General features: G+C 37.0%; 1 protein-coding gene across 1 annotated transcript in view; it reads left to right on the top strand.

The window, feature by feature from the left end:
- The window catches only part of EPHA6 (EPH receptor A6), a gene marked incomplete at both ends in the record, with an annotated part of 485,307 nt that overhangs the window by 407,410 nt on the left and 51,611 nt on the right, over positions 1 to 26,286 (top strand). Inside the window, 2 exons of the mRNA XM_080364048.1 lie at positions 12,286 to 12,343; positions 23,694 to 23,903. Coding sequence (XP_080220174.1) covers positions 12,286 to 12,343; positions 23,694 to 23,903 — 268 coding nt within the window. The remainder of the gene's footprint in view (positions 1 to 12,285; positions 12,344 to 23,693; positions 23,904 to 26,286) is intronic.

Genomic DNA, 26,286 nt, shown 5'->3' with positions numbered 1-26,286 from the left:
AGCTTACTCCTTCCTTCGTAATTAAACATACACACATACATACACATATATACACATGTCAAAAAAGACCCCAATATCTAAATTGCCAGTACTGCATTTATTTCTTCAAATTCCAGCTCTTCCAAACTAAGTACAGTGTTCTTTTCTCCATTTTGGGGTAATTCTTAGCTTAATACTCTTGCCGTCTATGGGCAGCTCTTGATTTCAGTCACATGTAAAGGGTTTGTTATGTAAATGCATACCCGTATTGCCTGGCAGAAGTTAAGATCGGCAGTATGCTTCTGTCTTTGAAGAGTGTCAGACAGATTGCCAAGCTTGCTGAGTTGGAAAGGGAGGGGAAGCAAATACCTCTCCTACTGTTTCTTTCAAGCTAAACTCCTGAGTTTTTTCTGTTGACAAGAGCAACTACAGATGTGTGTCAGGTTATGAGAAACAATGTAGAAGTTCCTGTTAAGCAAACCTCCCAGATCCCCTTCATCCTATTCAGCCTTCAAACTACATTAGCAGGAGAGGGCGAAAAACATGAAAATTATTCTCTCTATGCACACCCATCTATGAACATCAGTGGTGTGATTTGATTGTGACTCCTCTGATCTCCCCATGTAGTCAGCAGCTGGATCATTGCCCCCTATTTCATTGACACATCACCTCTCGGAAGCTTCTGTGAAAGTATCTTGATGTGACATTTTTAATGAAGTATAAGCATCAGTTACTTCCTACCACTTATTTTGCAAGGGTTAATTATCCAGCTCTTTTACCTTTTAGGAAAATGGAAGCAAAGAAAATGGGCTTGATAAAACAATCCACCTCTGTCAACCTCAGAAAATAGATTATATGCAAGAAAAGAGGATGCACTTACTTTCCAGAAACTTGGAAGTGATACAGGACAGTGCTGACTGCTGTCTTGGACTAGATAATGACAGAACTCCTCCTCCACATAAAGTACATTATACAGAGGACATCCCCTTTTCAGTGTTTTACTGCCCGATTGTCTATGACTGTTTACCTAATATACATTGTAATGTTCACATTTATTACAGAGAGCTCCTCAAAAAATTCAGACATATCTGTAGAATACTAAACCACATGATTATTGGTTTTCATTTCTCCAAAATTAATATTTTATTACAATTTCCAAGTGCACCTGAGTTAGCCCATTATTCTTGATATTGTATAAACTGACAATTGAAAGCAAATTGTATTGACAGGCCCTTATTGAACAAAATTAGTCAACAAGAACCATTTAGGAGCAATTCTTCATCGTGAAACTCAGCTATATTTATGGTACTCCAATAATGAGAAAAGTAACTTCTGGTTTTTTTTTCAGTTAATGCATTTTCTCCTATTCTGGGTTCCAGCACCTGAACTGCTGTATTTTTTGTTCAATGAAAATTGCTAATCCTTTCTCAGTGACTAACAAATTGATTCTTTTATTGCATATATATTTTCTAGGATATCAGAGCCAAATGGCTCTTCCAGTTTATTTTTTCCAGCCTCGGTGCTATTTCACTGGTATGTCTAGCCTATAAACCCTGCAACTAATACATAAGGGCATGTATTTTCTGAGGACAGACATTCAAATGTATACAGACTTTTCTGTTAGGCAGGTAGGGAAGTACTACAGAGCCAAAATATGGATGAGCAGTAAGTAACATGAATAGTGAGAGAAACTCTTATTTCTGTGCTGGTCCATTAAGGTTTAGCTTGAACTGTAGAACTGGCATTAAGCTCTGAGTGTAGGATGTGATAAAAGGAGGTCTTCATTCTCTAACCTTGCTAAATAGCTCATTTCATGCTCAGATAGTAATCAGAAACAATTCCAAACATTTTAGCCCTAGAAGTTCAGGAAAGTTTATTTGCATGTGTGCTCATTTTTACATAATATACACTACTATTGCATATTTTTTAAAAAATTTGACTAGAGAAAATGTGGTGATTTATTGTAACAAGCATGTGAATTGAAGCAAGTTGTTGTTCATTAATAACAGGACCAGAAAGATAGGAAAAGGAGAGCTGGAGGAGCCTGATGGATACACACAGAAATGTATTTGTAAATAAGCTACACACAGTTATTCTTTGTCTGAAGCTCAAAGGGAAAAAAATAAATCTGAACTCCCCTTTGGCCTAGGAATAAAGCATTGGATGTGAAAACAGATTCAGAGTTGTTTGACTTTTTGTGGGGTGGCAGAGGAGGGAATAGTTAACTTGAATAATGTTTAGGTTTCATTGGTCTGTTTTAGGTGGGAAACCAGTGTACCTTTAGCAAATTCAACTTGCTGAAGTACCATTCCCAGGTCCAAATACCATGTATCGGAAATAGTTTGCCTAACTCTGGATTTTACACACTGATATTTAACATGCCTGTTCAGGTGCCTTATACAGTTGGTGAAGACTAGAAAATTTTGGACTGACTCATATGACCTGTTTGTGACACAGAGTTATGAACATTTGACACCTTCCCTTGAAATGCCTATTTTCTTTCTCGGAAAAAATCTAGATATTGCTAGCTATAGAGATGTCTCCACAGCTACAGGAGTTAAATTATGGGAGATGAATGCTTTTTGGTTTTCTTCTTCACATGAGAATGAGTTTCCATATTTTTTTTATTTCTCCAAGAGGTACATGCTTGTCTAAATACCTGTGCATCTAAAATTTGCTGCTTGACCAATCTTCATTTTAACTCTTGTTTTTTGTTCATGATCAAAATCAGAGCTGAAGGGAGAAGCTTGACTGTGTGTGTCTTCATGTCCTGAAGGTACAAAACCTTGAAGACAAATCAGAAAAAAATTACCATAATATCACAAAGATGTCACAGTGTTAGGTCCAGTGCCTCATTTATGTGCTGGAGCCCTGACTCTTGATGTTTTGTTTTCTTAATTTTTGGTTTAGAAACTCACATATGTTCATTTGTGGATTTCAGAAACTACAGGAGTACTGATATGTGGCCTCCACTCCTTGAAATGAGAAATTAGGCTTTTCTCATGTGTAGAAAGCAGCAAGATACTCAATGAAAGAGGTGGTAGAGCATCAGTTTTGTATATCTCAGAAGTATAAAGTTTATGTAGACCAAAGGGACATAGGCACAAAACACATGTACTCAAATCATAAATGGATAAAAAAACAACCAAACAAACAAAACATAAAGGATATTCTAAAGCGCAAGGCATGACAGAATCTTATAAAGAACAGAGTCAGGAATAGTAATGAATAATCAAAAAATGCTCTGACATTTCAGAACAGGATTAAAATAGTACTTATAGTACTATTACTTATACTTATTACTTATAGTAGCTTATAGCTTCTAAATATGCCGTACCTATGATAATAGGAAAATTCACAATAGAGATTAAGCTTTGTTTCTTATGTTCCATAAGTACCTGTTATGTATGATGAAGTGCAGAAGCCCCTGATACACAGACTTAATTCTGTTTAAATTCTTTTACATGCTCTGGGGTCAATAGGGCAAATGATCCTTGATGCAGTCAGACTCTGTGGAAAAATTTTGAACCAAAGAACATCCCTTGCTCTTTGCACAAGAGGATGTAGAGTGGAAGGAGCACTGAAATTGTTACGAGTAACTTAAGTGTGAAATGCATTAGATTAAGTGAAATATGTTGAAATTCAGTAATTAAAAAAAAAAAAAAAAGTGAGGTGAATTATTTTCGATAATCTAACTGGGCAAAAGTATCCCTCTTAAACTGAATCTGAACAGAATCTGTTATTTATTATAGATTTGGAGTTTTATTTGTGCTTTGATTCAGTGTTAAAGTGAAAATGCTAGAATTTTTAGGGCTCTAAGTCAAATTTCAAGTAATATAAAACTTATGCCAGAATAACTTCTATGGAAACTTACTTCCCACCCAGCCCCAAACATAATTAAATTAAAACAGAACAGCCAAATTCTTTTTGTGGCTGGTCATTAAGAAATTGCTTATTCTTGCAAAGAAACTAATCTACATTCTCCTTCCTAGTTATACACTAAGACTACCGCTGGGATTTCGTGGTTTAAAATGAGATGATATAACCTAGTATTTGAGATAGTGTGGTCAAAATGCAATCCTTGAGCTGTGTTCATTGTTCTGACTTGTGATTTTATCATCTCTTAAAACCTCTTTCACATCAGTATAAGGTGGCCCTTACAAGGCATGGAGATAATAGAATGCGTCCAGGCTACATGACCAAGATTCTGATGCAAACAGCTGTTGCAATGAACTGTGGAAGTTCTTGGGCAAATGCTGTAATTAAAATTATTTTTTAAGGTACATCAGTTTATCCCAAGGGCCCAGGCAGGCACACTGCCCTCTCAAGATCAGGGAACCATGTAGACAATTCAAAGCCTCTTTGTGCATAGTTTCTGCAGATATGGTGGTTTCCACAGATTTTTCTTGCAGGCTAAAGACTTGGTTTTTGTGATGCCTCAGCCAAGTCACTTTGCCTCCTCTTCTCTTTTCACCATACATACCATGGATTTATCTGTTTGTAGATTAGTATTTGAAAAATAGTCGAAGACTCTCAAATTAGATGCATTAGATGTACTTAGAGAAGTTCATATAGCAGCTTTCAGAGCTGATCTCCAAGTGTACCAGCTCTTGTTCCCCTCCATGTGTACATCTGAATTCTATTAAGCCATCTCACCCTAATGATGAAGGTGTTTCTTTTTTATTTTTGCTTATAATATTCATGTAAACATAAGCAACAGGAAAAAAACAGGTTTTTTTTCTCATCCATATTGTATTTGTACTGCTAATAAGTATGTAGAAAGAGATAATACCGATAACCAATCCAACACATGGAAACTTGAAGAAATGCAGATTTTTTTTTAAGATACATGGCTGGAAAGTATAAATGCAGAAAATATCAAAATTGAGGCCAGTTATTGTATTTCCATGGTATAATTTTAGCCTCTATCTACCCAACTTCCAACTAGTGATGAACTACTTGTTCTGCTTTTACCCTCTACTGGTCTCCATTTGCTTCTCTTATGGAAAGACGAGAATAAGAAAACAAATAACGGAAATGGTGCAACTGTGTTCTTGTTAAAGTTCCACTTTTCTCAGAACCTTCCAGAATATCTTTTGTAGGCACACTGGGGGATTGATGTGGATTAGGAGATGCAGAAGCAGCATGCCAGAGATTGTTAAAACTTCTGTTGTCAAAAGCACATTCTCCCCTTGCCATATGAAAAACAGGAGAACTGTTCCCACTGCTTGTTGTTGCAGGAGAGTTAGGCCAGAGGATTTGAGAAGGTATTTTACAAGTATACATACAGACTTTTCCTGGCTTCCAAGTCATACCAAAGGGCATAAATTCTTTCCAGTGGGTTACCAGGTAGTGAGTATAAAAGTTTTCAACATAAAATTACAGATAAACATTTTCAGCTAGTAGTGACAGCTATATGGCCCTAATTTGCCAAATAAAAAACAGTAACTTATGCTCATTCATGTATTTTGCATTTTTATCAAATGATTTTGAAAAGGTATCTTCCCTTGACTAAACTAAACTAATTAAAAGATAGATACAGAAACATAGGAAGAGCAGTAACAGCAAGATAAGTAGGTTATATCTATGTGATTTCCTGTAACAGCAGGATGTATATATGTTAGTCTTATATTGTTTGCAAACTCTGGCTTCTAAAGTCTCAAGAATGGGGTTGGAACGGCAACTTCTATTTTTTCAGGATGCAAGTCATTAATGCAAGTGAGATGGCTTGCAGCAAAATTCCCATTGGCTTCATGAGTATTGATGAGGGCTAACAATGAAAAACCCAACAGATTTTTTTTCAGTTGCTTTTTGTGTATTCATTAGTCCGTCCTTCCTTCCTTTCTTAATTTCATGTTATGGGAGAAACTTTTTTTTTCATTGTTTTCTAAAATTAGTTCTCCTCTGATGCATACAACTGCATCATCATTAATAGGAGGAATGAAGAAGGTGCAGTGCCACAGCAAGCAGTTTTTCAGTTTTTCTGTTTCAGGGGTGTCAAATTCATTTTCACTGTAAAATATAGGAGTAGTTACATTTATAGAGTCCTAAAATTACATTTGCCCCTGTGAAGGCAACCACCAGGCTGATGTGGCTGCCGGTGAAAATGAGTTTGACGCTATTTGAAATGATACATAAAGAACAGACCTAGTGTGAGATCTAGGAATGCCCTCCAAGCCCTGGGCATTTCAGTGAGAGACACAGGGTTTGCATTTCAGTGAGAGACACAGGGTTTGCCTGTGGGCACTTTGCATGCTGAGTGCATGCTGTGTTAGTCTTATCTCATTAGCTTTAGCAGAGATAAGTTAGTGGGGAAATAAGAGCAGAACATGGATTCGGAGTGAAAAAATACCTGATACAAGTGACTTCTCAGAGGCTACCTGGACACATGAATTCTGACCTAAAGAAGTGATGGAGCAGTATTTTCTTATATGAACTAGGGAGCATAGTCAAAGCCTTTGCTGTTTTAAGTGGAAGAATAAATATCCCCTGTTTATGTTAAAAGATCTATTCCCATGGTGGGTGTTAAAGATTTCACTATAAGACTGTAGAAATGAGCATGTGCTAACTGCATTCTTTTTGGAGGATTAATCTTACATAAAAAATTCATTAAAGTGGGCTTTGCTGCATTATTTTAAATGACAACAGAAGACAACAAGCTGAATATTTTGTCATTGATATGACACTTCAAATTGTCCTCCTTATTCATCACTCTACCTCTCAATTAAATTACATGCCATCAAAATCTAGTGTTGTGGGAAAAAAAAATAGAACTAAAAATGTGAGTTTCAAGTGTAATTGGTATTTTACATTATTCTGCAATATACAGCTTTTTTTCCTTTTTTGCATTTCTGCCTATTAAAGAAAATGTCAAGCAGATTGATCAATAGAATATACAAAATTGTAACATATTCTGAGGTGGCATTACATCAATACAGAATGTTTGTCATTTATGCTGGTTTTCTTTGAATGGCATTACAGTACAACTGAGTGGGAAAGAACTTTCTCAGGAAAAAAAATTAAAAAACATTTTGTCAAAACTAGTCAAATACTTGTCACAAGATAGTATTTGCTTCAAGGCAATGAATAATCCCCGCACCTTCTACAGCTTCATCTAAGTTCTGAGTAATGAAATTCTTGTCCTTTCTGTGGATTATGCAAAGCACTGATACTGCTCTTGCTTTTTTCATCGGGCTTTCTGAGATGCTGAGAGCCTGAAATGGATCTGTTAGAACCAGAATTACTCCTTGTGCAAGGAGGGGAAACTGCTTTAGCCAATATCCCAGACACATGTTCTAGTGTGAGAATATTTATAGTTTCCTAGAATTATGAAAACAGTTAATGTGGCTATGATATCAATATATGTAATGTATAAATACATATTGTTAAGTACGTAGTAAAACAATAAATTTTTTAAGCAATTGCAAATGTTAAATGTGATATACATAGTGTGTGAAAGCCATATTTAGGTTTAAAACCTATTGCCCCAGAACAGTATTTATATAATTATTTACTTTAAAAGGCTTTTTTCTTTCCATACTCCCTATTCCAGCACTGCTGGGTATCTAAAGCTGCTGCAAGAATTATTTGTTTGGCTGATTTGCTAATTGAATCTACCTTCAGACCTTTGTATATTTTATCCACTCCCAAATCAAACATGAAGTTGTGTGCTCTCCTCCAGCAGTGTCTGCAGTTTTTAGCTCCTAGATGCTCTCAACCTCTGTCTTTTATTCCAAGTTCTCAGCCAAAGCTGACACCTTTTCAGTGTCCTTTTTCCATCCCTTCCCTTATGTGGATCTTGACTGTAAAATTAACCCGTTTCTTCTTCAGACGCTTGTCTAGTGCCTCGGCCTGTATCCATGTGACGACACTCACCTGAATTGGTGAAGTCTTTAAACTAGAGTTTGGGTGCACAGCTATCTGGCAAGGGGACTTGTCATCGGTCACAGATGCCTTTTGGTGCCTATAGAGTCCCCTGAGGCCAGGAGCGAGTTCTCGCAGGTGCTCATTCCCCACGGCTCCCTCTGATCTGCAGCCTCTGCCGCCCTTCTGAGCCCCAAGGGCTTTCCCCACTCCCATCTATACCACCTCCCACTCCTGTTGATCCTTAAACTTGTTTCTTCACATAAAGATGTCTGTGTTTCATATGTGTAAGCGATCATAAATATAGGAAAATAACTCAATGCCTTCCAGAATTGCATTAGCCTAACCTGCGATAAAATAATCAAAGTTTGCTTCTCTATCTCTAAGATTTCTCAGCCCCCCTCCTTTTTTTCATTCCTGTCCTTGCTTTGAGGATGAAGAATTAATCTTTGTTAGTACAATGGAAGCAACATACATTTTCATAATCTAAGTTATAGTCTACTTCTTCTCTTCTCTTCTCTTCTCTTCTCTTCTCTTCTCTTCTCTTCTCTTCTCTTCTCTTCTCTTCTCTTCTCTTCTCTTCTCTTCTCTTCTCTTCTTCCCTTCTCTTCCCTTCCCTTCCCTTCCCTTCTCTTCCCTTCCCTTCCTTTCTCTCCTCTCCTCTCCACTCCTCTTCTCTCCTCTCCCTCCCCTCTCCTCCCCTCCTTTCCTTTCCTTTCCTTTCCTTTCCTTTCCTTTCCTTTCCTTTCCTTTCCTTTCCTTTCCTTTCCTTTCCTTTCCTTTCCTTTCCTTTCCTTTCCTTTCCTTTCCTTTCCTTTCCTTTCCTTTCCTTTCCTTTCCTTTCCTTTCCTTTCCTTTCCTTTCCTTTCCTTTCCTTTCCTTTCCTTTCCTTTCCTTTCCTTTCCTTTCCTTCCCTTCCCTTCCCTTCCCTTCCCTTCCCTTCCCTTCCCTTCCCTTCCCTTCCCTTCCCTTCCCTTCCCTTCCTATTTTTTTTCCTCATGTCTTCGCCAGCTTCTCCAGAGCTGACTGCCAGTTCCATTCCTTCAAACATTCATGAACTACAAACTCTGTTCATGCAACACTAAATACATGGTGGAATCACTTAGGTGTCTCTACAGGGTACTGAGCTGGAGAAGAAAATACAGCATTTTGTATTGGTAACCAAACACAGCCTGTCTTGGTATCCTATACTGACTAGATGGAGAGGGACACTGATTTTCTGAATTTGTTTTCCCTACCACACCTTTGAAATCAAGATGTGTCCTACCTTGCATGTCCTTGATGATATACTTACATTTATAAAATGTTCAGAGATTGTTTGTTTGGAATAGAACCTGTTTTGATAATATATGTACTCACTGGAGTCTGCTGTGTAGCAGAGTTTTTACTGTGTCTTCAAGCAACGGAAACAACAGCTGAGACATTTTTGATGTACAGATACTCCAAAGGCAAATACAATACTGAGTAAAAGTCTCACTGTATTGCCTGTCACAGTCCAGCTTGGAATATATAAATATCTTCAGTGATACATTAAACTTGCAGCCAAAATAGGAAGGCTTTTATCAAGTGTTGGCACATAAAAGAAGAGAAGTTAGTGTTAGGCTCCAGATTTAATATTTTTGCTTTACGAAATCAAGCAATGGAGCTGGGTTCATTTTTGTGGTGTCTTGACACAACTTTGCACCCAGTTCATTTGAGATTTAGGTAAGATGAAGAGGGATACAGGCTGAGTCTGTGGGATGCTATCAGCCTAAATGACTAAATTTGTTGTTCACCAAAATTCCTGAATACTTAATGATACATTCCATACCAATATACAGCAACCTGTTTGAAGACAAATGCTACTTATTTTGGTGTATTTACCAGATCATGCCATTCCTGTGCTGTCATGTGCAAAAGCTGGTTTTGTGTTAAAGTGTATCATTTCAAGTGATTAAAGGAACACACTGAGCAGTTTAAAAACTCATAAATATTGTCCAGTAAAAAATACTGAAATATTTTTTTAATCCACAGGTAAATACATATAGATACATTTGATGATTACTTTACCTAGAGGTTCATACTATTGGTTTGAGCACAATGAAGTACAGTTTGTTGTGGGTTTTTTAGGGGGGAGGGAATATTTTGTGAGAGAACGTAGAAGAATTAAAAGTTACTTTTACGAAATAAGTGTGAAAATAATTTGTGTTGAAGGATGTGAATCTGAGGAGTATAAATATGTAACAAGAGCCTATGAACCTCTAGAGAGCCTTACAAAATAGCTTCCAAAAAGTGCAGGGCACCAAAGGACAACTAATGGGAAACTAGGGGCACTATTTTGAAGTGTAACAGCTCTATTTGTTGTTCCCTTCAAATGCAAATCTTCCATAAAGTTGTTTTAGTTGCTGTTTTACCCAAAAAGATAAATTTCTCAATAACGTATGCCTGATCAAATATACCATCTGAAAACCATCTTTACATCCATATTTATTGCAAGATGCTGTTGTCTGCAATGATTTAGAAATTACTACTTGCTTGAGAGAGTTCTGCATTTAGTAAGATCGTCTAGCATTAGGTTGCCATTTGATTACTTCTCTAGATTCTAGAGTATTCTGTTCACATGGAGATGTCAGCCCCTTGACAATAAGCAGATAGTAAAAGTAAGGGAATCTAGATCATTCACGTGCTTGAAATTAAAGAGACTAGGCTGTACGACTAGTCATCATTAGCAAGCTGAGGTAAACATCATTAATTTTTAAAATGCTGTGATCTCTAGGAGCTTAAAAATGATGTTGCATTTAAGCTTATAGTGCAAAACTGGGGTATAACCAATGGACACAGATTAATATAAATTGATTTGGTGGCAGATGCACATCTACAGCTGAGAACAAATATTCAAATAAAAAAAAAGAAGCTGATAATTCTTCACACTTCAGAAAGTCTATCCAAAAAGACTGTTAAGGCATCTGAGAAGTTTCAGACAGAAAAAAAAAAAAATGTACTACTGCACCGACATTATGAAACACTGTTTTATTCAATGAAGACCTAAACATGAGGGTGAATACAGCAAGAATCCTAAATTTTATTAGAAGAAATGTGAGAATATTGTAAGGAACATATGAAAGGCTAGACTAAACTATGTTCCGGGGTACATGGAACTCCAAGTTGACATGCTGGAAAAGAACAGAGAAGTGACTCATTCACTGTTTTGAATTCAAGGTTAGCTGTAACAGGAGAAACACCTGGCTGTGGCTAATTATATACTGGGGATAGTTTAACACTTCCACTGTTAACCAAAAGCAGAAAGCATGTACAGAAATGGACGGTTGTGCTGGAGGGATCATAACGCCCTTCTCAGCCTGGACACTGTGTTTGTTTCTCATCCCCTCATCCAAATAAAACACAAACATAATTTGAGAGGCAGAAAAAGAAAAAGGTCATGAAAGAGGCAGTGGAACTGCTAGTGTTGTATTGAGAAAGTGAAATGGGCAGACTTGTGGTGTCACCACTTGGCATACCTCTGGTTTCCCACAAACCCCGAAAGAGACCAGCAGTCTCAGGGAAAGAAAAGCTTGCCATTTAAAGACTTTTTACTTCCTTCCCAATCTTAGTAACATACTTATTCATTAGATTACTTTTGCATGTATTAAAATGGCTCCTTTGTAATATTAACAATTCTAAAAACCTTCTTGCTGCATAGCCTGATTAGCATGCTAATTGGGCCTCCCCTGTCAAGCAGTTCTAGAGCCCTAGTTTATTCCTGGGTATCAACAGTGAAATGGTATTTAATTAAGTACCCAGTTTAAAAGTTTGTATTCAGATTTGTATATTCTTCTAAGAAATAAATGTAATGTGTTATTCTACTTTAGTTTAGATATGATCCCACCATGGAACCATACAGGAAAGTTATGCTAATTAAGGAAAATTTTTATTTCAGTGATATGATGTATATGTTATGTATGTACAAACATATGAATTTGGCGTTTTACAGGATTATACACACCTAATACACACACCAAATCTAGGAGAGCTTTGTTTCTGACATCTCCTTCTTTCTGTCTATCTGTATGCCCCTAAATCATTGAGATTTTTTCTTTGAGAGTTTTTAATTTCTTGTGAGGTTGTTTTGGTGGGTTTTTTTTTTTTTGCCTCAACTCAAATATATTCCAAAATGTTACACAGCAAGTGTTGCTATTTGGAAATAGTAGATTCTTCTTTGATCCTTTTTAAGGGGAGAGTACACTGGACCAAACAAGGCACATTCAGCTAATCCAGCACAACACCAAAAAAAAAACCAATTCTTAAAGAATAACACAGGCAATTGTGTCTGTGATATACATGAGGATTTTGAAAATATGTAACATATTTAACCAATGTGAATAATCTCTGCATAACACCTGGATTTATAAAAGCCACACAATACGTCTGTAATCCTAATGTGTTTCTTCGCTGTTTTGCAGGCAGACCAGTAATGATTGTTGTTGAGTACATGGAGAATGGATCCCTTGACTCCTTTCTGCGGGTGAGGTGCCATTTTCTGATGACATTTGAATAAGACACGATTCTAGGTTAAGATTTTAAATAATTTATCATAAATTAATTTCTACATAATGTTATTCATGGATTTTCAGTGAAGACTAGAAGAATTTTCCCCAGGGTACATTTCTGAGGTACAGTGATAGATTAGAGCATGGCTGGAAAAAAAGATTTAAACTTAAGAATATAATTGATTTCTTATACTGAAGCAGTTCTCATATTTAGCAAAATGCATTTCAAATAGTGTTTTATGAAGGAAAAGGTAAATAGAAACACAAATCCCTAGTCTTATGGAAGCCATTCATTTTTCTCAATCACTTTCAAAAATACTTGGTTATGATTTTTTTGTTCGGTGAAGTATAGAATAGACTCAGTAATTGATTTATAATTATTTATGTTTACTTACATTTAACTAATTGAATTAGAAAACAGTTCATGGGTGAAATCTCCTGGCATTAATTAACACTCAGAGGTCACTAACAAACATTAAAGAAGGGATACAGAAATCATGAACCATCTGTTGGCACAGTTGTATTTAATTTTTCTAAGAAAAGGAGAATGCACCCCCTAAGCTAAACTTATCCTAAATTAGTCTCTTTGTTAACAGAACCCCTGGAAATGCTCATAAGACCCCACATGAATGATTTGAATGTCAAGTATTTCAAATTTGCCTTAAAAATTAAATGTCAGCCCTTACTAGCCCAGTGCCTTGCCATTGCCATCTTGCAGAATGGTAAAGCTGGGGTTGTAGCCAAGCACAGGGCAGGGAGTAGGGGGACTATGGATTCATGAACTTGCTTGAAAGGGTATGCCGAGTGCAAAGGAAAGCTGTTCAACACAGAGCTGTGATAACATTTTGAACAAAAATATAGATGATTCAAGGGTGCTTTGATAGCAGCAAGAAGGAACTTCTAAGAGAAAAAGAGTGAATAAGCAGGTGGGAAAAAACCAAATGACACTTTAGAAAGACTTGAATCAGGGAGAGAAAAAGAAAGTCATACAGAACAAACAAACTTGTTTGACAGCCAGTTGGGAAAAGGGGTAGCCACATGAGAAGAGCATCTGGAGCAGAGGATACTACTCTGAAAGCACATCAGAGCCATTATCTTAGATATTTCTAGACACTGGTTCTCCCTTCCTTTTGGTTTTGATTATTTTGTAGTATTTTTTCTCTAACATTTCTTAATGTCCTCTTCAGCAACCCTTTCAAATAAATTTATTTTCCTTTGTCAAGACACATGGCTGATACCTGCTATGTTTCAGAAACATACCAGCACCGCAGTTTCTGGTGAGAATTTGCTGATCTCTCAAAATTGGGTTATTTTTCTGGAGAGTTTGATATCATCAAGTTCTTCTTAGAAACTGGGTTGGTTTTAGAAATCACCCATCTTGCCTTTTTGGCTCATCTGTCTTATCTACCTACAGCACACAGACTGACACTGATTTGGGTACCTGGGGCTTCCCTGGTCTGTAATTTTTCATCAGTGCCTCAGGAAGACTTGCCTGGGCCTGGAACTCTGCTCTGTGCATGTACATGCATGCATGTGTGCAGCATGTCATCGAAGACAATAAAACGAAATACTGAAATAATTCATGAGAATTACCTTTCTCTTAATCGCTCTAGTATGATATCTATAGTCCAATTATTCTTCACATGCATTTATTTATCAGAATAGTTACTACTTATTAGGATACTTTAATAAAAACTGACTTCAGCAAAATTATGATGTTACTGTGAAGCAATACTTCTTACATTGCATCAGATATATTTGTAGGCAAAACTGCTGAGGGGAAATGCGAGCTAATCATTTCTGCAGCTGGTTTCCATGTATATTATTTTACAGTTTCAATTCACAACTTCAGATATGGTTTATTCTTCTAAAATGCTTTTTAAAAGGACTTTAGATAATATTCAGCATCCCAAAGTACTGTAGATATATCATCAGCAATTCTGTTGATAATTAGCAGAGCAAATGGCTGCAAAGTAGCCTATTTAAAAATAAATCCAGCTGTTTCATTAATAATAGTTGTCTCCTGTAGACATAAGTCTACACTTTTAAAAGATTTTGTGAAGATACAAAGAAGCAGAGATGGTTTATCTTTAGCAATCCTAATAAATTCTTTTCAGTGAATATAACAGTTCTTATGTAGTGAGATTTAGAAGGAATATAAGATAGTCTATCTTTCTTATTATTTAAAGGAATCACTTGTTACACTGCAAAGTGTTTTTACAGAGGGGGAACAAAATCCATTTCTCACCATAAGAAATATTTCCCCCCACACCACAACCTGCAAAAATTAACCAGCACGTCTCTCCAACCTGTCCTTCTTCAAATGCTTGCAGGAATGGCTCAGTCTTGCAATTTCAAAGAAAGACTCTGTGATGAACATGTGAGGGTATACCAGAAGAAAAGTTCCTCATGGAAGACATTTGCCATCACCCTCCCCACAGCCTTGGTGGGATATTAGCTTTCATGCCAGTACGAGTTGTGCCACGAGTCATAAGCTCCAAGTAAAACTCCTAAACCCTAACATTTCAATATCCTTTACTTCCTTGCTTTACAGATAGGGAAATAAAGCACTGAGATTTTAAGTGATCTGCACAGTATTGTGCACAAAATGCACAGCAGCAAGTAGAAATGAAATCAGTTCCCCTGAATCCCAGGCCAGCAGCTTACATTCATCCTTCATCTTATTTAGTGCTGTATTTTGGTTGCAGTTATGTGACCAAGTCCCCAGACTAGTGCCTTACTTTCTGCTATTTGTGTTAATTAAAGAGCAAGCTCAGCTAGATCATGTCTTCACCACCCCACAAAATATCCTGTATACTAGTTGCTAACTTTGAGCTTTTGGGTAAAAATTTGGCATGCATTTGCAATATGAAGATGCTTCAGATATATTTTTAGTGGAAAGGCAGCAGCTTTAGAACCAATTCTGTAAGATGACAGTAATTAATTACGGAAATTGTGCACCATCAGACATCCTAAATTGCTGGAGACACTTGTCACTAAATTTTCTGCAGAAATCCTGCATTATTGTTGCAATTATATAAAGTTCATTTCCATAAGATGAAACTCAGTTGCCTTTTTTTCTCATATCAGATCAAAGCATTCAAGATAATCATACCACAAAAGTATACCTAAAATTTGCTGTCAAAAAATGTTCATTTGACTAGAAATAAGGTATATGTGACTTCATTTCTTGAAACACTTGGAGAGATTTATCTGAAAAAGGAGGTGAGCTTCCAGCTTAGTATTTTCTCAGGGGCTACAGGCTCCTGTTTCAGTATTATTCCAACAGCTGCCCGATAGAAGTAATCTGTGCTTGGAAAGAAAGTGGCTAATACTTCAGCTTGGGAATTGAGGAGATCCAGGTACCTGTTCCTGTTATCAGCTTCACACACAGACTTTGGATGGGACATATTGTCTTTATGTTTCAGTCACCTGCCTGTGTCATGGAGATCACTTATTCTGCAAGCATATAAGGAAAATAATAAACACACAAGAAGTTGAAAGGGCAGCTATTTCTATTGATAGAAAGATATACTTAGTAATTACACAAGATAGTTGCAGATATGTTTGATCACGCTTGTTGATACAGACTGTAGGAGATATGAAAAGAAAGACAACCAAGAGAGATGCATAATAAAACTTTTTTTTTAAAAAAAAAAAAAAAAGCAGCCTTCAAACCCTAAAACCTTTCTGGCAAGAAGTTTCCTGCTGCTATGAGTTTGAGATGCCTGTTCTCTGAGCATGGCCATGATTAAGTAAAGCAGATGGGTATTGAACCACTGCTTGGTGATCCTGCAGGCTTCATACCTGACATAAATGCAATCCCATTTTGCTGAGGGAAAATGGAGATGAGTGTCACATTGCACCCAAGCCCATGCAGCAGTTTAGAGGGTGATGCAGTAATATAACCCAGGTCTGAATCCCAGTTTCCCTCCCTCACTGTTTATGCTGTGACACTGAAACATTTCTCCCAGTCTTGACTGTCAGATGATTGCAATCATTCCTCTAAAATTACTTTGCCTTGAGGTTGGTGCTTTCACCCTGATATACCCTCCCCGCCTCAGCCCACTCTTTAAGTAGTCACCTTGCAGACTTATGGACCTATTAAGAGTTAAATCTCATCTCCTGTTTTCACGGCTCCATCTGAAGGGCAGTCTTTGGCTAAAAAAATTGAATTTAGCATCACACAGAGAGGAACAGGATGATTGGGAGGCTAGGTGACTTGTGTGCTTGGGGGGGCTATTTCTTCTTGGGTTCAGTTGCACAGAATAGTGTCTGGAGAGCACCTCCTGGCTGCAATCTGCACTCACCCTCCTTGTGCATCATTCAGTATAGGCATGGATTTCAGCCACAGAAAAGGGACATTGCTAGAAGGTGACTTTGGAGGTTGCTTGTTTGTGATTGGCTATGTGGAATAATGTAAAATGAATGAAAAAAATGTCACCAGAGCACTTTAACTTCTTTCAGTATTTTTCCATAGCTGTAGACTACCAGACTGCTGTCAGTGTTTTATTATGGTGTCCGAGGTGTGCTAATCAACAGTTGCTGCAGTGAGGTGAGAACCAAGAACGCAGTAGTATTAATCAGATGAGAACTCATGGTATTGCAGCAAGTCCTGTAGCAGGCCTGATACTAAAATATTTTATCAGCTGTATCCACTGCACTCTGTTTACTCACCATTCTTTGTTAGAAAGGGAATGTGCACTCTCCAGGGTTCAGTGTTGGAAAAAAAGTTCCTCAGGGTTTGCGACATACTCCCTTAACTTTGCCCTGAAGAGACAGATGTTTACGTTTGAAAGATGATGCAGTCTTGCCCAGTTTTGTGGATCTCTGAGCTGTAGGAGGAAGGGATTAATTTACCTAGGGTAATCACAGGGTCACCTTGCTTTCTTCATTGTTAGTTTTTGCTCCTCTTCCTACCTAAAAACTTATGACTGATTTCACTTGTGATTTTCACTTCTGAAAATTAAAATACTTGTAAAAAAAGTTATATTTATTTACAGGCATGCATAGTATGTAAAAATGCCATAAACTATTTTTTTTCTTCCAAAGAAAATATTTTCTAAAGATTCTATAAGAAGTATGCTTAACTACCTTGGAGCACTTACTGCAGCAGACTGTATAGCAAATGAAACCCTGGAATTCATCACCAAATTTTAATCCCTTGAGGTCTGTCTAGCAGAGGCTAAGATAAGTGTAAAAATGTGTGGAAAAAATGTTACTAGAGGAGAAAATATTATGATATATTGCTCTTTGATGCAGTAATAATGATGAAGTTATTCTCAGAGCAGCTTTACTATCAGGCTCACCCTTTTTTCAACTAGATTTTAGACACTGCAGCAGACACCTACATTTAGTGAGTTTGGGGGAAAGAGAGAAAAGAGAAAAATGAAGACTTGTAGAAAGTTCTACAAAACAATGTTGTAAAGTATATGTTATATATCCATCTAACATGGCCTCACTAGACAGAGTCAGCTTTGGGAAAAAGAGGCCAGATGGCCTTTTCTAAGTTTAATGGTTCCCATTATTATTTATCTTCATCCAGAGAGGCAAAACATTAGAGCTCATAACTAATATTCCTCCTTTTGTTTTCACACATAGCAGTCACGTGCATTTTTATTTACTGAAGGCACATTCCTCTCTTGGTAGAAAAAAAAAAGGTGGAATTTTGCTTTCAAAAGTAAATCTGTGAAGAAGAAAACCTACCTGCACTGGAAACTGCTGATTCCAATATTTTGGAAGGCCAAAAACCAGATCGAGCAATTAGAAACAGAGTTTGAATTAATTCATTACCTTAATAGTAAAATTGTAAGCAGCATGTATCTACATCATCTAAGATTATGCTGAGAAGCTGTCACTGATACTACAGAGCCCGTGTTTGTTCTCAAGCTATGTTTTAACCTGCTAAAAGGAGGTAGAAAACTATTTCTGATGCAGCTGTGAGAAGTTTTTTTGGAAATGCTTGTTATTTTTAGTCACTGTAGATATTCTTCCTACTGAGCAACAAGAAATTTATTACAAACTATCTTGTATTTGAAGCCAAAAAGAAATTCATAGGTAATGTGGACACCTTCACTGTGCTCTTTGTGAATTTGTTGAGAATACATGAGAAATCAGGAGATCAGAACAGAGCCAATGTCATCCATGTCTTTAAAAAGAAGGGAAAAGATAATCCAAGAAATTACAGACCAGCCAGCTTAATGTCAACTGCTGTAACATTTCTGGAACAAATTATCAAAAAAGTGTTTATAAGCACCTCAAAGATAAAAGAGAGATAAAGGTAACATGGATTTGTCAAGAACAAATTATGTCAAACAGTCTGGTTTCCTTTTGTAACAGGGCACAGGCTTTGTGGGTGTGGAAGAAGCAGTTGATATAATAAATCTTGACTTTAGTAAGGCTTTAAAACTCTCTAACATGAGACCTTTATGAGCAGCTAGATAAATACGGCTGTTGAATCCTAAAATAAGCTTTGGAAGTTCTTCATCTTGCAACATTTCAATAATAATAATATTTCCCATATTTTGAATGGTTGAAGGGACACTTAGATTCTTGTTTAGGATCACTTAGTAGTGTTTAAAATGAACTGAATTATTTTCATTTTTTTATTTATTAGATTTAATGAAATTAAGTATTACTAATTGTATGGAACCCTGGTAACAATTGATTTTAAAAAAAAATTGACTGTTGACCTTATTCAGTACCAGCAATACAAACCTGAGTGTATCCACATGATAGTATGAAGCATGAGTTATACTTCCAGGAAATACCATGTAGAAACTTGAATTTTGGAAGGTTTATCCTGATGAAGTTCTACCATTTTCTTTAAATGGTAGAATAGTAACAATAAATGCATTGCAAAAACTGCATCTTTCGTGTAGTGACCAGTAGGAACTGTCACTGGTGAATATGATTTAAGTTAGACATGGACACACCATTTTCAATGCTATTTTCCATCTAAAATATAATCTGAATCGTCTGCGGTAAAATATTTAGACTTGTAGCAAGTCCTATACATTTCTCAGAATACAAGGGCATAAAAGTGCTTTGACTTAAAGGGCAAATAAAGAAGTGGATTTTGGAATAGACAAAAGTCCAGAAACAACACAGAAAAAAATCAACCACCACACCTCCAAAAAGTTACTCTGTAGTAAAATGGAAAAAATCTTATGAAGAAGAAAAATTCTGTGGCCTCACAAAAAAGCACTGACCAAGGGCCCGCTAGAGCTGGAAACTCATGCGTAAAAAGCAATTAGAGAAATTTAGGATATCATCCTTCCTCCCCTACAGTAACTGACCCTCTTCACTGGCCCATTATACATCAGTGCTATTGAAAGTTCTGTAACAAGAAGAGAATATTTCATGCACAGAAGTTTGCAAAGCAAACTGCAACTGAATGAAAAAACAATGTTTTTTGCAGGGCATTTTCAGGACTGCATAAATGCAATGGCAACTGATATTGCATCTATACTCAGCCGTCAAGAAAAGTTTATTTAGCAAAGCCATTAAAGCCTGATTAAAATTTGATGGGATAATAGGATAAATGTGGGAAGTCCACTGAGATCTGAATTACTGCCAGTATTCATTAGCACCCCTAACACCCCAGTGGGAATCCTATCAAAAGCATATTTCGAATCTAAGCCATGGGGATCAGCATAAAGCCCTGGATAACAACTGCCATATCATGCAGATGAGTGGTTTATGTTCCTATATCACAAGTGAATGAAACGAGATAATGGAAAATTGCCAAAGGATTGGCTTGACTCAGATGTTCAGGGGCATTTACAGATGCTGAAAATATGAGGCCAGATTCATACCTGGTGTAATTTCATCAATTTAGTTGAATTTTCCAAGGGTTAAATATGGCCCATAATCTCTGTCCTGATCAGCTTAAATCAGACAAATATTTTGATATATTGGAAAATAATGGCGTATAGCTTGTAAGGGAATACAACTGGCATGGAAACTGATATAGAAGTAATTATAGAGAGACTTGAGAGAGAGAAGACTGTTTTGCTGTCAGGAAAAATATAGTTGTTCCAACTGCAAGGCTGGCAATGATATTATATAAAGCCAAACATGAGAAGGGACAGAGGAGAACAGATGCAGAAGAGGATTCAGAGAAATATACAGAGGGAGGAGGAGGACAGAATAAAATTGCATCTGGTATGTTAGCAAATCTGTCATTTCTTCAAAGGTGGAGATAAGAAGCTTGAACCTTTTGTGGCAAGGCAGAAGCCCAAAGAAATTTGAAAGAAGGAGGGAGAGAATGGCAAAAGCATGAGATTGTTTTTAACTCAGGCATTTCTACTATACTGGTAAGGCAAATACTGAGATTTAGAAAGAGCAGAAAATGGTTATGTTTTATGAAAAATCAGTCAAGCATGGTCTAGATTTGAAAGTACAAGTATTTTAAAAGGGAAGAATGAATGCTTGTGATCCAAGGAGACAAAAGGTTAAGGGAGGTGTTGCAGATGACTCTGAGGTTTGCTGAAAGAATGGAGCTGTTAACAATGATAAGGAGGAGGTGAAGTCTAGAGGATTGGGAGGCTGGTTTTGTTTGGTGCTTTGTTGCATGGGGGACTTGTTTGATTGTTTTGCAAAAGTAAGTCATAGGTGCTTTGTTCCAAATCTTAATTCTACAGTTAGCTAAAAATAGTTATCCATAAGTGTGAAGAGTATCAATTGTTTGCAACCAGCTTAATACATTTGAGTCAGTTGAACATTCAAAATTATTAAATGAAAGGCAAAACCCAAATTTCTTTTGGCTTCACTACATAGAATACTGGATAGAGTTCATGTCCTTCCTTTATTGGAAGAGGCTTAAAATATGTAACATTCTCTTTTGCCTCTCTTTGCTTTATTGCTAGATGGAAAATTTTTATTTAAAATATCTATCACTGGCACATTTTGGACTCTGGGAGGTTCCCTTTATCCTTGTGGTAGGAGCCTATGATAGAGAATGTCCTAGGCCCATAGCAGGGGATGGCTGTTTGTAGGATGTCTGGTTATAACAATTGTGTCTTGACCCTCAGCTGAATGTTGTCTGCCAAAGTAACTGCTTACAAGTGGCTTTGACAGAGACAACAAAGGAAGGGGGATTGCTTATACGAGTAACATTATTGCACAGGGAATTTAGAGACAAAAAGACTTTAGAGTACTGACACAAGAGGACCAGTGAGAAGATTCGAGGGGAAAAGTTGCTATGAATCAGTCATAAATAACTTATTTCAAAGTAGCATTGTTAAACATGCTTGTTTTGGAGAAGCCTGTGAGATGCCTGTGGTGTTTGGCTACTGGTGGAAGTGCCTCCTTAAATGCAAGTGTTGCTGGGAAATATGGTGCATCTGTGAGGTGTTCTAGCTGACAAGGTGTGTTAGTACCTGAATTTTTGCACTCTGGTATGTTGGCTTAGAATAGCAGCTGTAGCAACCTTGCAGATCTTCCTTTTACTATTTTATTTTTGTTTTCTGTCTTGCTGTGTTATAACCTGACATAACCTAACACCGGTCAGTAACTGGTGAATGTTGCCTGTCATGCAGGTTTTCATATACTGCTGTGCTTGGGCTTTTCTTACAGTTAATTTTACAAAAGGAATTGAAAAAGTTTCAAGACGCTCTGCAAGTTCTACAAGTTGCAGAATTCATGTTATTTCTGTGTTGTTTGGGTTTTTTTCTTTCTGTTTGTACCCAACAGAGTTTAACTGAATAGTAGTGGCTTTAGGAACTAGTTCCTCCAACTTCTACATAGGCAGACAACTTTCAGTTTTGAAGCCTGTTCTGCACACTAATTGATTTATCATTTAATAATGTATAATTTCTTGACTTAAGTAGAGGTACAATCTATATTAGAGGCAGCTCTTGGTCTAGTATTGCTTCATCTCAGAAGATAGATTAATAACATGAGAAGCAAGTGACTGCAAACTTATCCATGTCTGGGGTTTTGTCGTTTGTTTGTGGGATTTTTTGTAACCTTAATTACATTTGAGGAGTAGTTCCCAATTTCTTCAAGTGTTCATATCCTTACTAGTGGGAAACAGACCCCTAATCATTGAACCGTGATGAAAACACTGAAATACTTTACTGATCAGGGATAAAGTTAAACATATCCATACAGTTCAGCCTGTTGCTTTGCTGAATCTAATAAATTTATTGAATTTACTGTAACCTTCTCCCCTACAAAAATCATCTTGTTTAAATGTATGAGCTAAGCAACAGAAATGTCCTGAATACTGATCAGAACACTGCTGCTTTTCTGTAGCCCAGTGCTGAAGGTGTTGAAAGAGAAAATGGAAAGTTAACTTGCTTGCAGGGAAGAGCTGTTTGTTTTTGTTTGGCTGTTCCTTCTAACATGAAAGCCTGGCTCACTGAATAATCCATGAGAAGCTAAATGCCTGCCAGCTGAGGTCACACAAATACTGCTGCAAGCAGTCTGCTGTCAATGGTAGATAGGGTAGAGCTAATCCAGGCAAAGAGCCGACAATCAGATTTCTGTATGGGTATTCACTTTGTCCCCACTGTCATATAGTTCAGGAGCCTTCTGATGTAGGAAGTACAGGAGCATCAACTTCAATATTGGTGAGGGGAAACTGAGGCCCACCAAGACTGACCAGATGGATGAGCATGGTCAACAACGTAATTCTTATTTACATGTTCAACTCCATTAGGTTTCAGCAGGTGTTAATCAGCTTAATACATTAATGGCTCTGAGCTTAGTGGGCTTAGTCAGGAAGACTTTGGAAAAGATACATAACCTCTGAATTTCAGCACACCTCTCCTTTTTAATCAACTGTTCAGAGATTATATGGTGTTAGGTGCAGAAAAGATGTGAGGTGAAGCCCCAAACTTCTTTAATTTTTTATTTTTAAACAAACCAACCCCACAAAAAAAAAAAAAGTGAGTTAACAGCAATACATGCAGACAATCAAGGCTGAGGCAACAGAAAGAGGGTTTTCTGTTGCCTGAGGCCATGGAGTAAAAGATGGAGAGGATTTTTTCAGTGCATTGTGGTTCTTTTATTAAAAAGCAACGTTTGGGGAAAGTGCTCTTAGTAATTGAGGATAAAAAACATTATATGCTGTCAGTAGAAAGATTGTAGGGAGTTTGAAAATACAGAAGAAAAGAGGGATAAACTACACAATGAGAGATTGAGAGATAGGATAGCTTGTACTGCTGACCAGGTTAAATACTTGAAAAAACAAGATGCAGCAGGCAGTTTGGCTGGATGGGTTACAAATATATTTTGAATATGACCTGTACTTAATATCACTAGTATGAAATTATTCAAAACTAGCTGTGTTCTTTGAACTTGCATCTTTACTTGCAGAAGCACGATGGCCACTTCACAGTCATCCAGCTGGTTGGTATGCTGCGAGGGATTGCATCTGGCATGAAGTACCTCTCGGACATGGGCTATGTGCACCGTGATCTGGCAGCCCGTAATATCTTGGTCAACAGCAACCTCATGTGTAAAGTCTCTGATTTTGGTTTGTCACGAGTGTTAGAGGACGATCCTGAAGCTGCCTACACAACAAGTGTAAGTTTGTTTTATCTGATTTGAACAGCTGATGCCTTTTTTATTCTGGTTTCAGATTTGTTTGTGCCACAGGAATAGCACTTTGTTCCATTCCCACTCCATGTGGTGTAATAGCATTGCCAATGTGTTTCAGGGAAGTTGTTTTGATTTTTGGCTGTGTAAGAGATGTAAAATAAACTTTAGCAATAATAGTTGTGGGGTTTTGGTTGGGGTTTGTTGTTTTCTTTTTTCATTTTGGAGGGGGAATTTTGTTTGGTGGGAGGTTGCCCTGTTTTGTTTTGTTTTTCAAATGGGCAAGTATAAGTGGGAGACCTTTTCCATTCTTGTTTAGGTTTGGGGCTTTGTTGGTGTTTTTTTCTGCTGACTTGTGTTGATTTACAAAGATATATTTTTTAAAGAGGGGGGTGGGGAGGAGAAAATCTCACCAGTTCTGCTATTGGAAGCATAGTGTCAAGCCTCTATTCATAAATTTATTTTTTTATTTCACTTAAGCTTCCCTTCTAACAGGTTATGTAGGACGTTTCTCTCAAGGGTTAAGTTTCATTTCATTAATACTTAAATTCTTTATGTAAATAGTTATTGCAAAAATGGTTTTTGGGTGGGTTGTGGGGTTTTTTTGTTTGTTTCTGCTATTGTGGAGGTGTTCCACTGAAGTGAGAATCTTTGAACATGAAAGAAGAAAGAAGTAAATTGCACCTGTAGTATGAAGAAAGTAGGGGAAGGAGTCTGTTGGTGTTAATAAAATTACAAGTTCAAATGCAGATTTTTTTAGCCATACCAAAATATTCAGTTATGTTCCTATTATGATGATTACCACAACATTAAGAATCTTATCTAATTCTAAGCTGGTTTCAAGTAACTTTCATATCTATCTGAAATTATTTCAGAGTTTGACTGCATTCTCATTAGTAGTCTCACAAAATGTCTAGAATTTGCATGTTCCCATGATAGGGCACAGTGACAGAACTCTAATAGAGATAATAAATTAGCATTAAATAATTTATTTTGACCTATTTCAACCTTTTTTTTCTATTTCACTGTAAGAAGTGATGTATAACCAAAATGAGGAACTTGTCTAATTTAACTGTATTGTAGTGAGTACTCTAGTGTATCTATTGAATCCAATATAGCTATTGTAATGGGATTACAGATCTTTTTTATATATTACATTTTATTATCTTTGGTTTAAGCCCAAAATAAGGATGTTCTGACAAATTCCACTGTAAATTCCACTTCTTAGAACTAGGTCTATGCAAAACTGCCAGCTGACTAGAGCAAAACAAGTCACTTTGCAAGGCTTTCTATCAAGATTAATGAATCAGTGTTAATAAGCAAGAAGGGAAGGAAAAAAAGAAAGTCACAGTTTTTTCCTTTATAGAAGAGATTTCCCTGCTTTATTTCTTAAAACTTCTTTTGTTTCACACTGCTTCTTAGTATGAGGCTTGGAAAGGAAAATAAATATTAATGCAACTTAACAAGTTATCACATGTTGGCTGAGCTTTGCTAATTGTCTGTGTGAGCATGCTCAGCTTGCAGCAAATGCCCCAGTGACTGGCAAGTTAATTTACATTGCTCAGCACTCATCATGGGCTAATCAGCTCAGCTGGTGGAAGGCACTGGAAATTGCCATGCAGTCTCTCCCAGTTAGGTTCAGAAAAGATACCAAATGATAATTTGAGGCTTTCAGCTATTATTTGTCCTGTAAGTTTCTGATAGATACCAATACTGAACAATTAGCTTTTCAGAATACTTAGTGTCTGCCCTTTTCATCATAACCAGAGCTGCTTTTAATCAGCCAATGCTATGTTGTTAAAAATATATATATATATATATATTGGTGAGGGGCAATATATCTGTGTTGATGGATTTTCTTACAAGGTAGGACAGGCTTTGATGAAATGCTCACTATTTTTTTTTATCGGTTCATCTAGCTGGTTAATGTCAAAGTCTATGAGGCAGCTGTTGTAGGTGGAACTCCTTAGAGCCAAAATTGCTTCAGTCCAAGGCTGCAACCACACACTATACCAGAAGCAGGTGTCTATAGCATGTCCATCAAGATACTGCGAATAAGGAGGGGATGTTACAGAGGCTGATGGCCAGTGGCAGAACCTAAGGTGAATCTGCTTAGACCATGAACTCCAACAAAAAGCTTGGAAACTCATGTGGGAATATGGTACATTTCATTATAATCTGAACTAGAACATTTGTAAATATGAAGGAGCAGAGTCAGGCATAATAGAAAGTAAAAGCATGTTAAATCACTCATTCCTTCAACTCCAGCCCCTTCTGTTCTTGCAAATGGGTCTTCACATCCATACTTTCAATCACTGTGGCTGAATCTGCCCGGTTCTCTTCAATCACCTCTGGTCCTTGGGAAAGTGCC

The sequence above is a fragment of the Nesoenas mayeri genome (assembly GCF_963082525.1).
Source record: "Nesoenas mayeri genome assembly, chromosome: 1".
Lineage (NCBI taxonomy): Eukaryota > Metazoa > Chordata > Aves > Columbiformes > Columbidae > Nesoenas > Nesoenas mayeri.
This window is presented reverse-complemented; position numbering and strand designations above follow the sequence as displayed.